This window comes from Curcuma longa, chromosome 8 (assembly GCF_044706935.1).
Source record: "Curcuma longa cultivar G26 ecotype Majalengka, Jawa Barat chromosome 8, ITB_CL_G26_1.1, whole genome shotgun sequence".
NCBI classification, from domain to species: domain Eukaryota; kingdom Viridiplantae; phylum Streptophyta; class Magnoliopsida; order Zingiberales; family Zingiberaceae; genus Curcuma; species Curcuma longa.
In genome coordinates, this window is record NC_133868.1 from 12,066,065 (window position 1) to 12,081,065 (window position 15,001).

At 38.4% G+C, this 15,001-nt stretch overlaps 1 protein-coding gene across 1 annotated transcript in view; it reads left to right on the plus strand.

The window, feature by feature from the left end:
• Positions 1–5,998: 5,998 nt before the first annotated feature.
• Positions 5,999–15,001, plus strand: part of LOC141834043 (uncharacterized) — a 16,044-nt gene continuing 7,041 nt past the window's right edge. The window contains exon 1 of the mRNA XM_074721500.1: positions 5,999–6,189. Within this exon, the coding sequence (XP_074577601.1) occupies positions 5,999–6,189 (191 nt within the window). The remainder of the gene's footprint in view (positions 6,190–15,001) is intronic.

Genomic DNA, 15,001 nt, shown 5'->3' on the forward strand with positions numbered 1-15,001 from the left:
GATTTCATAATTCCTAGTATTCTTCGTTTGAATTAATAGGTTTTAAAAGGTTGCTTCCGTTATTCATGTACGAATCAACGGATTCAATTTTTTCCACTACGCCACTAGTATAAAAATACCTTTCTTTTATAATAGAAATATATGCAATAAGAAAATGGTAAATGGAAACTTGATAGAAAAATGGTAAGAACCTAGGTAAAGATATAAGGAATATAAATAAAAAAACAATATTATTAGAGTTGTAGAAATTGTCGTATAATAATAGTCTTTGCATTATTGGTGAGCTTCCTTTGCCTATCAATTTATAATCTTTTACTTAACACTTGTTAGTCGACTCAACTAGATAAGATCATAGACTTAGTATCAGACTCATCATAATTTGAATTAATTCAAAAATATTTTCAATGGACTCAACACTTATCAATGAACTCAACTAGATAATATTATAGACTTATCATCTAGCTAATCACAATTCTAATTGATTCTAAAATACTTTTCAGTTGATTTAAAGTCTATCGATTGACTCAAGTAGATAAAATTCATTCAATGATATAATTTAAAATTTTAAGCAATAGTTTAATCAACTACCTAGTTGACTCCTCTGCTGTCTGGAAACGGGTAAACGACGGACGTCCCCGTTTCCGAAACGTTGGGAAACGTTTCCATCTGTGGAAACTCGTGGAAACTTCAACCTCGCGGCGACCGTCCTCGTGGCGACGTGGCGACGAGGCAGGTGCGCACCTCCCCGACCACGCCGGCGAGCGTCTCCGAGCTCCTCCGCCTCCGCCAGCTTGGGGCGTCGGTGTCCTGCGGCGGCGACCAAAGGAGCGGCGACAAGTGAGGGCGGCGGCGGCAGAAGATGAGGAAGAGGAGAAGAGGAAGCATCGACGGCGGCAGAAGATGAGGAAGAGGAGAAGAGGAAGCATCGACGGCGGTAGAAGATGAGGAAGAGGCGGCGGCGGCAGAAGATGAGGAAGAGGAGAAGAGGAAGCATCGGCGGCGGCAGAAGATGAGGAAGAGGAGAAGAGGAAGCAGCGTCGCGATTGGCGAAACAGGGGAGCAGGCTGCGAGGCTGCGAATCGGGCGAATATTTAGGGATTCCTTAATGGGTTTAAACCGTTAAGCCATTAAATCCATTAAACCTCCTAACCCTAAATGAATTAGGATTTGATTGATCAAATCCCATTTACATTAGGTTTATTTAATTAACCCTTCCAAAATTTAGGTTAAGGCTATTTAATTTAGGTCTGCGACATTGTAGGTCTTCGACGTTCCAAAAATTGGAAACTTCAACTATTGCCGTTTCTCGTTTCCGTTTCCCGCGTTTTTCCCGTTTCCCGTCTCCAAGTTTCCCGACAGCATAGGTTGACTCAAATCAACTAAATTCATTTCAAACAACTCAACTTGAAATAGAATCTTTCTATATATATGTAAAACATCTTTAGTAGATTACTTAGTTGATTCAATTATTCAATGGACTAAACTTGACCTTCAATTTGTTGGTGCAGTCGACATCTAATTAAGGTTGACCAAGCTTGAGTTGACTCGAGTTGAGTTTTGATGTTTGATCAAGATACGAGTCCGGGCGCGACTGAGGTCAAAGTTGATTAGATATTTGACAGTTGATCAATATGTTAGGTGATTGAGTGAAATGTCAAGTAGGTCAAGATTCACTGGATACTTGACAATGAAATCGAGTAGGTCACGACAGTTGGACATTTGACAGTTGAAAGTTAAACAGAGAGTTGACATAAGGCAAGAAGTCTAAGTGGATCATAATTGACCAAACACTTGGTGATTAAAAGTCCAACAAGGAGTTAGTAAGGACGAAGTCCAAACAAATCAAGAAAGACCAGATGTTTGGTAATGGCAAAGTCCCAACAAGTCAAGATTGACTAGATATTGAGCAATAAAAAGTCTCAATAAGTCAAGATTGATTGAATGCTAAGCAAAGAAAGTCTTGGTAGGTTGAGATCAACTAGATATCAGAGAAGATAAGAATCAGCCTTAGTAAGGCTGAAGCATGTGTTGGTGCAATCATGCCTAAGAAATATAATTTTGATGTTTGATAGCATTTAAGTTAAAGAGAATGAAATGAGATCTCACATTCGTTTGAAGCGTGCAAGTAAATTCCTCGCAGGTTAGGTGATCGGATGCAAGGTAGTGAAGTCCAAGAAGATTAGATGTCAGTGAAGTCCAAGAAGACTAGAGGTCGATTCTTAACAAGAAGAAAAGCCTAGGCAAATTAGGAGATTGAATGTAGGGCAAATGAACACTCGAAAACGTGGAGTTTTCAGGCATGAAAGTCTAGGGAATAGGGGGATTCTCTGGAATGAGGTAACAAGAATCATGGGTAGACAAAGTTAGGTGATTTCAGTCATTCGATGGCCGAAAATAGAAAAATAGTCAACTGATATAGGTGTATCAATTAAATGATACTCCGAAAATAGAAGGATGACTTATGTTCTAGTTCCAGAATCCAAGTATCAATCAACTGATGATTGATATCAGTCGATTGATGTCGATCAAAAATCAAACAGAAGTAAATTGATTCAACTATTTGATTTGACTGATGGCATCAATCGACTGATTATGGGTACCAGTCGATTGATGTCGATCAGAGATCGAATAGAAGTAAATCAATTCGATTGATCCTCAATCGATTAATGATAATCAGAGATCGAATAGAAGCAAATTAATTCAACTGCGAGATTCAACTGATTGCTATTAGTCGATTGATCGGATGTAACAATCGAGTGATATTTAAATTATCGACAATATTAAATAGATTTTAGAAGGTTCAGAGGTAGTTCAATGAGAGGGGCAGTTGTCAGAAATCATATCAATTGACTGATACTGTGCATTAGTCAACTAATGACTGAAAGGAGGTATGTAGTTCTGTTCAAGTCAAGCATTCATATAAGAGGGCAAAATATTCCATTGTAAGGTAGAGCTCCCATCTCAAGCCAAATATTTTTGGGCCAAGTTCTTGTCGAGATTACTTTGAGCTCAACATCCATTCTTACTGCATGATTTGAAGAAGGAGAAGTCAAATCTCTTAAGTAAATCTTTGTAATTTCTTCTTGCTTCATTTTTCTTCTTGTATTGTAATGAATACTGTTGTAAAAGGTTTCTCCATTTTTGGATTTGATCCGAGAAGGATAAAATCAATAGAGATGGTAGAATGTTAGGTTTATTCTTAGACGTAGTTGCCTTGGAAGGTGGCAAACCAAGTAAACCACCTAAGTTAGTGATTGTGTGTGTTGTATTTTGGCATCAAAATCTTTCGCTATGCAAAGTTTTCAAATGATGAAAATCAGAGTTATTCATCCCCCTTGGCCCTCTCTAGCTCGCAAGGTTCCAACAACATATAAGTATTAGTTATTCATAGGGTGTATTAATCGACTGATGGATTCAAAAACTCAAAATTAAGGTTTAAGATTCTTTTAGGATTTGCTATAGTAAGTGTGCTACAGTACTGTAAACAGTAATTGTTATAGCAATCGTGGTTAGTAAATGTGAACAAATTGGTCGACTGATGGCATTGTAGCAACAAATAGAAGCTTAAAAAATCAATTGAAAAACTCAATTGATCGTAATCAATCGATTGATAGAGTGTATCAGTCGACTAATATCAATATTCGAGAGAATAAAGAGTTTGAAACTCGACTGTGGGATTCGATTGATTAGGCTACAATAGACTGATAATTTTGAGCAATCGACTAATGTTGAGGTGGATGGAATCGTTGAGCTGATAGATCAAAGCAACGTTCAAATCTACAGTTGATCAATTGGCTGATGGATAAGAGCATGTCACGACCCGGGAGGCCGTCCGAAAAATTTCGATAGCATCTCCCCAGTAACCATGACAATTTTCCTTAATACAAACAAAAATACACGGCCACATGCGGCCGGAATAAGGACAACACGTCCAATGAACACACATACATACACACGACATAGAAGGTATAAGGCCTACACGGCCACAACAACTAACCACTAACACATGCATACTATATTAACTTACCATGAGAAAACCAAAATCGTATAAGCGAAATTCCATATGAATTGTAAAATCCATGCAGCGGAAAAAAACACGATAAGAACCACATCTACGCAAGTACCAACGTCAGTGTATAAAAATCTATATATACAACCATATCGAATTACAACTAAAAATGAATAAACCAACACATACTAAATCTTCGGATGTGAGATGGAAGCAGCCGACCAATCTCCAAGCTCCAAGTAAACCAATCTGCTACTTGGGGAGATAGAAAACCCCAGGGTCTGGGTGGTGAGTATAAAAATACTCAGTGGGTATTAGAATGAAAGTGAACAATATGTCAAGGTATTAAAGGAGTATAAGCATGGATATCAACAGGTATACAGTTCAACATGATACTACAAGAGCAAAATCAATATGTAATATGTTAATCATGTATGCCATGTCATACGAATGCAATAGTCATATAACAACAATTTCATAATCATATAGCAACAAGTGCAACAATCATGATAGATAAGTGCAACAACCGCAAACGCATGAGTAAAGTAAACTATGTAATAATCCTACCAACGAATGCATGTAAAATCACGCAGCAACCATCGCAAACAAATGCAAGTCTCTGTCCGCACTCTACATTCCCCAGTCACTCTCCCAGAGCTCAGTGAACTGAGGGGCCAGACAAGACATAATCAAATGTAAGTCACTGTCCGCACTCTACACTCCCCAGTCACCCCCCCCCCCCTCGGGGCAGTGGACTGAGGGGCCAAACAGGACCTAATTGAATGCAAGTCCCTGTCCGCACTCTACACTCCCCAGTCACCCCCCCCCCCCTCGGGGCAGTGAACTGAGGGGCCAAACAGGACGTTGGCATCAGATTAAATTTCAAGTCTAAGTATCAACAACTAATAATCAAGCAACGATAGGCATAAGGTATCAATTAATTAACTAGCATAGATAGCAAGAGTAGCAACATGACAATAACAGATCCCAATAAAGGTCAACAGGTAAGTATCAAGCAATGATTATCAAAGGTATCGACTAGATAAATGACATGAGTAGTAAAAGTATCAACAGGATAGATAACAACAATAATAAATCATACACTACGAAAAAGACCTGTGTGACCAAGCACAGAAGTACCCACCAACAGGTATAGGAAAGTGATCAGGAGCCTAATCAACAATAATAGAAAAGGAAAATATATATTGGAAAGAGAATAGATCTGTATTGACCAAATACAGAGATTACCCACCTCTTGATGAAATCGTCGCAATAAAGCTCTAATGAAATCCTCCGCGTATGGTATTATCAACAGTCAAGGTCCTGTAATTAAAATAAACATCTTCTAAATATTTAATTTTCCACGAAGTGAACCCTAGTCAATTCTAAGGTTAATCTAACCCAATGAACTCCAATTAACTCAATTTAACACGACTCCATTATTTTAATTTAAACTAATCTCATTCCAAATTACGTAATTAATATGTTAATACATTACCTCCCTTATTAATCAATCTAATAACTTAACTAGATTATTAATTAATTAATTAATCCATCTGTATAATTCATGAATTCATTAATTACAATCTGATTAATTAAGTAAACTTTAATTAATCATGTTTACCCATTAATTACCTTTTAAATCAATTAAAATCCATTACTTGATTAACTTTATAACGTTAATCGCCAAATAAATCAATCCACCTTAATCATCAAACCGATTAATTAAACTAAATTAATTATACTAATTAACCAAAACAATCAACACCTCTGTTACTCTGACAAGGCATACCAAAAATGACACCGGTCTACAAGGGCAAAGGAAAGAAGACGAACAAGGAAAGGTTACCTAACCGGAACTCGACAACGTCACGCGAGGGAGAATATCACCGATTCCATAGGGCAAGGTGGAGCTAGAGATGGCGCCCAAGGAGAAGGTGCAGAAGACTTTTGCGCCGGCGGGAGACTCCAAGGAGGGAGGTCACGATGATGGCAATGGAGGGCGGCGTCGGGCAGAGAGGACGCGGTGGCTTCTTCGTGTGCGACGCGGATGAGACGAAGGTCGGAGGGTTTGCGTCGGCGGCTTGGGCTGTGCAAGAAGGGCGATCGGGCGGCGGCGTGCGGCTGGCTTACAGGGGCGGCGGCGGAGGAAGGGAGAGAGGCAACTTGTTCCTCCCAGGGTTCCTCACCGTGGCCCCCTTTTAAAGCCCTCCTCTGTTTCGATTTCTCTGCAGACGAACGACGCGTCGCGCGGGCAGCGGCGACAGGATCGCGCGGAGAGGAAGAAGTCGCGGTCGTAACAGTATGCGCGATCAAACCGGTTTAAAACGGGCTAAATCAGCTTACAACCTAGGATTTACTGGTTGAACCGGTTACTATAGCAAACCGGTTCATACCTTGGTTCACTCAGTTTACTAACCAAACAACCTAGGATTTAACTTCAATTTTGTTAAACGTCTTCGCAAGACGAATCGGTTCATCCATTTTATTTTATCAAAACCCATACGGACCAAACCAACTTGGTTCAGTTTGGTTTAATCTTGATTCGTTTGGTTAGTGAACCAAACGATCTTGATTTGATCCAAACTAGTTTTGTTGATTTCGTCTTTGCAAGACGAGTCCCATTCTCCCATATCTTATATTTAATAACCTAATGGATTTCTATTTTTTTTGATTTACAAGTTTAATCTAATTGTCTTATTAAATAAATTAGGGTTTAATTAATTAAACCTAATCCACTCTAGGTTTAACATAATTAGTCTTCCTAATCTTCCCTCAAACTCCTAAAATTAAGGTTAATTTTATTTATAAATTACCTTTAAATTTTCGGTATTTTACAGTGCATTCAATCGACGAGAAAGGACTATTCACCCCTCTCTAGCTCGCATGAATCCTAATACAATTAATTGAATCAATGATTATGACAATTTGTTTCTCATAATCTCTCACATCTCATATGCTAAGAGGTCTTAACTTTAGGTCTTCTTCAGTTTGTTGGGAATCTTCTTCTACTTGCTAAGACGCCTTACATTCAGGTCTTCCTCTGCCAAGAGGTTTTGTGATCAATCTTCTTCATTTGTCAATAGGTCTTACGTTCGAGCCTTCCTCAGCAGCACCTATCATGATCAAACATTCCTATTAGTTTTCTTGCGAAATATCCAATTAACCTTTACATAGCTAGACTTCTCATATATTGACTCATATTAGACTTCCCTATATGCCAAAGTTTATTGAGATTCTTTATTTATCAAGTATCTATTCAATCTTAACCTACTTAAAATTCTTCATCTGTTAACTCTAATTGAACTTCCTTATCTACCAACCCCTATTGGGGTTTTCTAGTTACTGCACTTGGAGTTACATGTTAACTTTTTTTTTTTTGCATTTACACAATTGTCAAAACTAATCAACAAACAATTTTATCCTAACTTAAATAATTTGCTAAACATATCAAAACCACTTGGTCAAACTCAATCACATGGTCTTGATGTGGTTAACAAACAAATTGGCAAAAGATTTAAGTTAAACAATATATGTTTCGATATATGTCAAGTGTACAAAATGCAAGATATTAACAGGAGTTGCAGTTGTACTTGTGGTAATTCCAAGTAAGTTGAGGCTTGGCAAAGAAAAGTTTGATAAATATTGGTAGGAGAAATCCTAGAGATGTGAATCTAAGAAGATGAGAAACGGTCCAATAGAAGGAGTTGGTAGAAATTCAAGTAGTTCTTAGAAAAAGAAAAGTCCTATAGGAGTGAACACTAGGTAGGTAGAAGTCCAAGATCTCATTGTAGATCTTGGTAGAAGAGAAATCCTTGAGGAGTAAACTTCATGTGGTCAAAAGTCCAAGTGGAACTTGGCATATGCAAAGCAATGGAGAAGGGACTCCTAGTAGATTCAATGGATCTTTAAGGTGATCTACATGTTTGAAAATGTGTTGGATCATGACTAAAGTGACTCAAGTTGAGTAGGACTCAAAGGCAGAGATCCAAGGGTTTGAGGCTTATCAAGGAGGACTTGATGGATGGAACATCAATATGAAAACATGTGAGATGAGAGACACGAGAGAATATCATTTTGTGCATTTTTGTACAGAAGTTTGTTATTTAGGCATATACTCAATTAGAAAACAAGTGTTCTAGGTTGAAAGCAATGGCATAGCTCAAGGTCTACTAGATTCAATTGATTGGACTATTTTTTAGTCCATTGATTAGTTGAGTTAGTAGTTGACTATAATTGGCATATGTTGCTTCTGGATAGAAAGTTTTCATTTTGGCTTGAGTCAACTGAGTGGTAACATAATTGATTAAAATTATTTGTGTTAGCTGTCTAGTCGACTATTTGTATGGTTTGAATTTATCTATGCAGGATAAAATTTATGGCTAACGATATGATTTAACCAAAGAACATGTGAAGTCAAGTGAAATTATGTCAATGGTGAAGAAGTTGAACGTTTATTTAGGTGAGTCAACTAATGGTCAATTGAGTTAATTCAATACATAGTCATCAGACTTAGTCACCATGTTATCCAATTGAGTTAACCAATGGTTGAATGAGTTGACTAAAGACTTAATCGTCAGAAGACTAGGTCAAAGTTATATCTAAATGATTTGACTAATAAATTTTGAGTTGACTAATAATAATCTAATAAACTAAATGCATTTGGAATCAATTGAGTATTAAACAATCATTATGGATAGGTTTTGATATTGGCATTTTAGTCAACTGATCCTATGTTATTGTGGGCTACTTGGGATGATTCATCAACATCGAAAGAACAAGAGCTAAGGTCCAAGAGCAAATACAACCTAACACTATGGTCATTAATGATAGTGTTTCTTCCAAAGAAGAGGGACAAAAACAAAGGCTCAAAAGCAAATACAACTTAGCACTAATGGTTGTTCATGATGGTGTCTCTTCAAGTGGAGGAATACTCTAGCACTAGACAAAAGGGAACATCACACAACAAGGATGATGAGGTAAACTCATTCCTAGTTTATGAAATGTTAGAAATCATATATATCTAGTTTAACTATAAGTCCTTAAGCAAGTTCTAAAGTAAGAATAAACATTAAAATAAATTAATATCAAATTTAAAGGATAAGATTAGTTCATTTCCACCACCATATTATCAATCACATGTACATGATCAACTTTGAATCAAAGATCAAGGTTGAAAAATGAACATCTTAATCGAATATATAATTTAAAGTGGTGAGCCTGAAGAAGAGTTTAGAAAAGTTTAGTATTGGCTCAAAAAGTTTGAAATGTAGTCTAGAGCCAATGGGTAAATATTTAGGGTTTTTTTTCTCCTTTCAATTGAGGATGCCTCTTCTTTTGTTGGGAAAAAGCAATATGGTGACCCTGTTTAAACATAATTGATTACTAGAGATCCTTGTAGGACAATTGCTCTAACATATATACTTGAAAACTGATGGATTTCTTAGTATCTTTTTGATTAGACTGAACTCCACTCCCATTTTACTTTTCACATGAACTCTTTTGTAAGATCTCTTTAATTGGCTCAAATCCATGTATTTATTAATTATCTGCCACTTGCATGCCTTCCTTGCTGATGAACGTCGAATCCTATGCATGCAGGAATCAGGATGAGCTTTCATAGATTTTGCCATCCTTCGTAGGATTTGCATTCCTCTATAGATATATGCTCAAATAATGAAGATCCTTTACAGTGGAAACTACTATAATTCAAGGCTTGCATAAAGGCCAAAGACGGAGAGTGGGCGCCTATCTACGAAGCTACGTTAATGCTTGGCTTCTGAAGGGGACCATATCAGATCACCATGCTACAAGCTAGCCACTAAATCCACAGCTCTCTTCAGTACTTTTCCCCATCCCTTGGCCATCATCCATCACCATTCAGATGAGGGCCTTTGTCTCATGTGCTCGTAGCAGGTATACACACTTACTGGCTGCGCACTGAGCTGAGCTTGCTAAAACTAATGCTGGGCGCATATGGACATGCTCATATGACACTGCAAAGTCGCTATGCATAGATAGTTAGGACCATAAGATATCTTATCCTCCTCCTACTGTATCTGTATCTGTTTTATTTTACTGATTCTCGCAATCTCCAGGCCACTTGTCTGCTCTCTTTTTCTCCCCCACATCAGTGTACTAGTAGCAAAGCCTTCAGCATCTCTATGGCGATGCTAGTTAGCTGGTAACATGTCCTCATATGGGATGCTGCAGGTCTAGTGAAAGAAAAAAAATTTGAAGTTAGTTGAGAGAGGCACAAACATATATATATTTATTTTTGTCCAGCTGTGCCTGGAAGAATGCATGCCTGCAGCATGCTGGTAATCAGGTTCAACTCGAAGGCACGAGCCCAATGTAACAATGCATGGTAGAATGTGCATTAATTACTAGTAAACTGAAATATGTTAAAATATATGCATTTAATTAAAAACTAAATTTGTTACGAGTTAAAGAGGAAGATAAAAATATTAATTTGAAAAAGTTAATGCAGAGTTTTTATTTTACAATTTTTAAATATTGGAAAATATAATAATAATAAAGTACATAAACATAAATAAGTTGAAATATATTCAATTTATTTATTTATTTTTGTTGTAATGATAGCTTAAAATTAGAAAAGCTAAAAATTATTACTAAAGTGTTAATGAAAATATATTATTTGAAGTTAAAATCATCATAAGAAAGAACTAATTGTTGGTGCAATAGCTGCCCCAAGTGCATTGAGTTTCAATGTTTGGCTAAACTATGTTGTAGTCTTGACAAAGAAAAGTCCAAGGGTAGTCTTGGCAAAGAAAAGTCCAAGTGGGAAGTCTTGGCAAGCAAAAGTCCAAGGGTGGTCTTGGCAAGCAAAAGTCCAAGGGTGGTCTTGGCAAGGAGAAGTCCAAGGGTGGTCTTGGCAAGGACTTGACATGACAAAGCTGATGGAAGCATCTCAGGCTAGTGCAGGGAGGCATGAGGCTATGGGAGGTGTTTGAAGGCCGAGGTCTAGGTCAAGAGAAGCTGAAATGGGATTTTTCAGCTTCACCAGTCGACTGGCCCTGCCAGCAGTCGACTGCTCATAAATCAGACGCACACAGACAGATCAGTCGAGCCAGAGGAAGACAGGAGTCGACTGGTCAGTCGACTGGTGTTATGGTTAGTCGACTGTTTCCAGTCGACTGGTCTTGGACAGTCGACTGCTATTTGAACGTTGCAGAAAATAGGCAAGCATTTAATGCGCTTTAATGCGAGATTTTGTTGCCGATTGAAGGCATCAGTCGACTGGCCCTGCCAGCAGTCGACTGATGTTGCAGAGATTATAAAAGAAGCCTGCACGAGAACAACTCAATCTTTTTGCCATTCTTTCATTCTTTTGTGCTTCTTCTGAGAACGTTTTTGTTCTCTATTCTCTGCTTTCTTTCTCTCCTCCTAGACAATATTTCATATCATATTTGAGGAGATCTGAAAAGTTGTAAAGGTTTCTCCGCCTTCGAGGTTTTCGAGAAGGAGAAGATTCATAGTGCGACGGGTGTGTGCGTGCGTGTGGATCCTTGGATTAGTCACCTCTGCGGAGGTGGATACCAAGTAAAATAAACCGGGTTAGCGTTGATCTCTTTCTTTCTCTTTTATATTTTTGCTTCCGCTAATCTCTGTGCAGAGAAAGATCAAGAAAAATCGAGAAACGCTATTCACCCCCCCTCTAGCTATTCAACCGATCCTAACATAGATTATGCCCTACTATATCTTTGTAATGAATATCAACGGAAAATTCAATAATGCAATGCTCATCGACTTTTAGCTCATTCCCCTTTTGAAGACAAGAGAGTGTGTAGTTTTGAAGATGCTGTTTGACCACAATATTTTCACAACTTTCTTCATTAAAGAAAACTTCACCAATTTTTTGCTATTTGAAGTGCATTTAGTGTGAAAGATGTTGTTGTGAATCAAATCATTTTCATTGAGGAATCTAAGGAGTTTCACCATCATCACCAAAAATGATATTTTCTTCTTCAAATCTGTTCATCGTATACTTTAGAGGTACACCATCTATAGGCTCTTCTCTTAGAGATTATTTTACAATAATAAAAACTTTCCTATTGGTCAATCTAAAACAATATGACCATACCCTTTGTATTTGAAGGATTAATCGGATGGAATCCAATGAGGGCTTCTTGATTTTGATTGACTTGTCAATCTTAGATGGCAAAGAAGAAGCCTTATGGTTGGAGAATTTAGTGCTTTATGAAACACTTCCCTGGTTGGAACCATTACCATGACCAATAGATCAAGTTCCCCAACATTTTGTCAATCCTAGAGAGAGAGAGAGAGAGAGAGAGAGAGAGAGAGAGAGAGAGAGAGCACAACATTGTCTTTTCTATTCACTAGTCGCCAAAGGCAAAAGCCATTTCAACTTTAAACTAGGCAAGTGGAATTTGAAGCCTAGAAGGTTGACACATTAGAAAGAATTCCATTGCCAGATGACGCATGCCACATAGGCCCATAGTAGCTTCTCCCTTAAAGCTTAAACTTCCAAGCTAGATCAATGAACTTATCTATCATCTTATCGCACAAAGATAATAAGCTATAGTTTGTTCCACCAAGTTATGAGGAGATCAAATTCTTCTGTGTATTTTCTAAATGATATGTTCTCTCAAGTCATTTGATGAAGCTTGACGTAAGTATATTGCCAATAGTCCTCCAATAAAAATTTCTTGATGCATTCTTTCTTCATTTTCTCATATATTCTGAGATGTTCCATCAAATAGAGGCATGTTTAATAAGTCTGAAGGCAACATCTTTTGTCAAATATCGTGGATAATCAAGTCATCAGCTAACAAACCGTTAACATGCATGTCCCTCGAAGATAACCGCTAGAGAAGACAAAGGAATCTGGAAAAATATTTAAAAAGAGAGTTAGAATGACATCAAGTGATAGGTTCCGACAAGACACTTCGACGCTCAAGTTAGGGTTTTGCGTGAGGAAGAAATTTAATGACTTAAAAAAATTAAGATTGATGTGTACATACTTGTGCCGATGGATATGAGCAACCTTTTATAGAGTTTATCCATATCCATTTAAGATATATTCCGAAATATGCATTCGTTTAAGCAATATTTCAAGATATTCATTTATAAAATATTTTGATATATTTTCCTTATTCTCCGAGTGAAACAATCTTAGGGTTTTCTAATCTTAAAGATGAACCGACTTTATTACTTTATTCCGCATGACATGTGGGGGTAATATATTTCTGTCATATCACAAGTATCCCCAATTAGTCTAGACGAAAGAGGCATAGTTCGACTGATTGGATTGTGCTGAGTTGTTATCGAGATACCTTGATGAGGTGTCATCGCTCTGCCACATCACAAGTATCCTCAATTAGTCTAGTTGAAAGAGGCATAGTCTAATTGACAGGACTATACTGAGCTGTCATTGGGATACCTTGATGAGGTGTCATTGCTCCACTACATATGGATGAAGTGGCCATAACAAGATCTCGAGTCAGGGCTCGTTGTAAGGCTATGTCATAGCTCGGGGCTCGATATTCCAAACCTATCATAAGATAAAGTAGCAAGCTCAGGGCTCGGTGTTCTAGGCATATCATAAGATAATGTCATGAGCTCGAGACTCGGTGTTCACAGCCTGTCGTAAGACAAAGTTATGAGTTCGGGGCTCGGTGTTCCAGGTTTATCATAAGGCAAAGTCGTGAGCTCTGGGCTTAGTGTTTCAGGTCTGTCGTAAGGCAAAGTCACGAGTTCAGAGCTCGATGTTCAGGGCCCGTTGTAAGGTAAAGTCATGAGCTTGGGGCTCGATGTTCTGGGTTTGTCATAAGGCAAAGTCACAAGCTCCGAGCTCGGTGTTCCGAGCATGTTGTAAGGCAAAGTCGCGAGCTCGATGTTCGATGTTTCGAGCCTATTGTAAGGTAAAGTCGCGAGCTCGAGGCTTGATGTTTCAAAATTGTCGTAAGATAAAATCGCGAGCTCGGGGCTCAGTGTTCCGAACCTGTTGTAAGGTAAAGTCGCGAGCTTGAGGTTCGGTGTTCTGGGCCTATCGTAAGGCAAAGTCATGATCTCGGGGCTCGGTGTTCTGGGTCTGTCATAAGGTAAAGTTACTAGCTTGGGGCTCGGTGTTCCAAGCTTATTGTAAAGCAAAGTCGCGAGATCGGGGCTTGGTGTTCTAGGTCTACTGTAAGATAAACTCGCGAGCTCGGAGCTCGATATTTCGGGCCTATCGTAAGGCAAAGTCGTGAGCTCGAGGCTCGATGCATCGGGTCTATCTTAAGGCAAAGTCGCAAGCTCGGGGCTCGGTATTCCAGGCTGGTCATAAGACAAAGTCACGAGCTCGGCGCTCGGTGTTCCGGGCCTATCATAAGGTAAAATCGCGAGCTCGGGTCTCGGTGTTATGGACATGTCGTAAGGTAAAGTCGCGAGCTTGGGTCTCGATGTTCTGGACCTGTCGTAAGGTAAAGTCGCAAGCTCGAGTCTCGGTGTTCTGAGCCTGTGGTAAGGCAAAGTCACGAGCTCAAGGCTTGGTGTTTCAAACTTGTCGTAAGGCAAAGTTGTAAGATCTAGACTCGATGATCCGAGTCTGTCGTAAGACAAAGTCGTGAGCTCGAGGCTCGGTGTTTTTGGCCTGTCATAAGGCAAAGTCGCGAGGTCGGACTCAGTGTTCCAGGCCTGAGAGTTTTGAATCACTTCAAGAAGAAAAATATTAAATTTATGAAGCAATACTGTAAGGGTTAATGACTCGATCAATGAATTATAAGATAAATAGAGTAAAAGAAGATATCCTAATGATTCAAAGAGAGTATAACAGAATGTCTAGCTCAATAACAAGGGTGAACGATGAATCAACGTTATGGAGAAAGCAAATATATAAAAACTAAGGTCTTTTTAGGAGTTATAAGATCCTTGATATTATTCAGAGATGCTAAAGTATTATAGCATTATGAAAATCAACATTGTGCAGTCATAACTATTTCTGATATTTGACCTCTGTCCCTAGAAAAG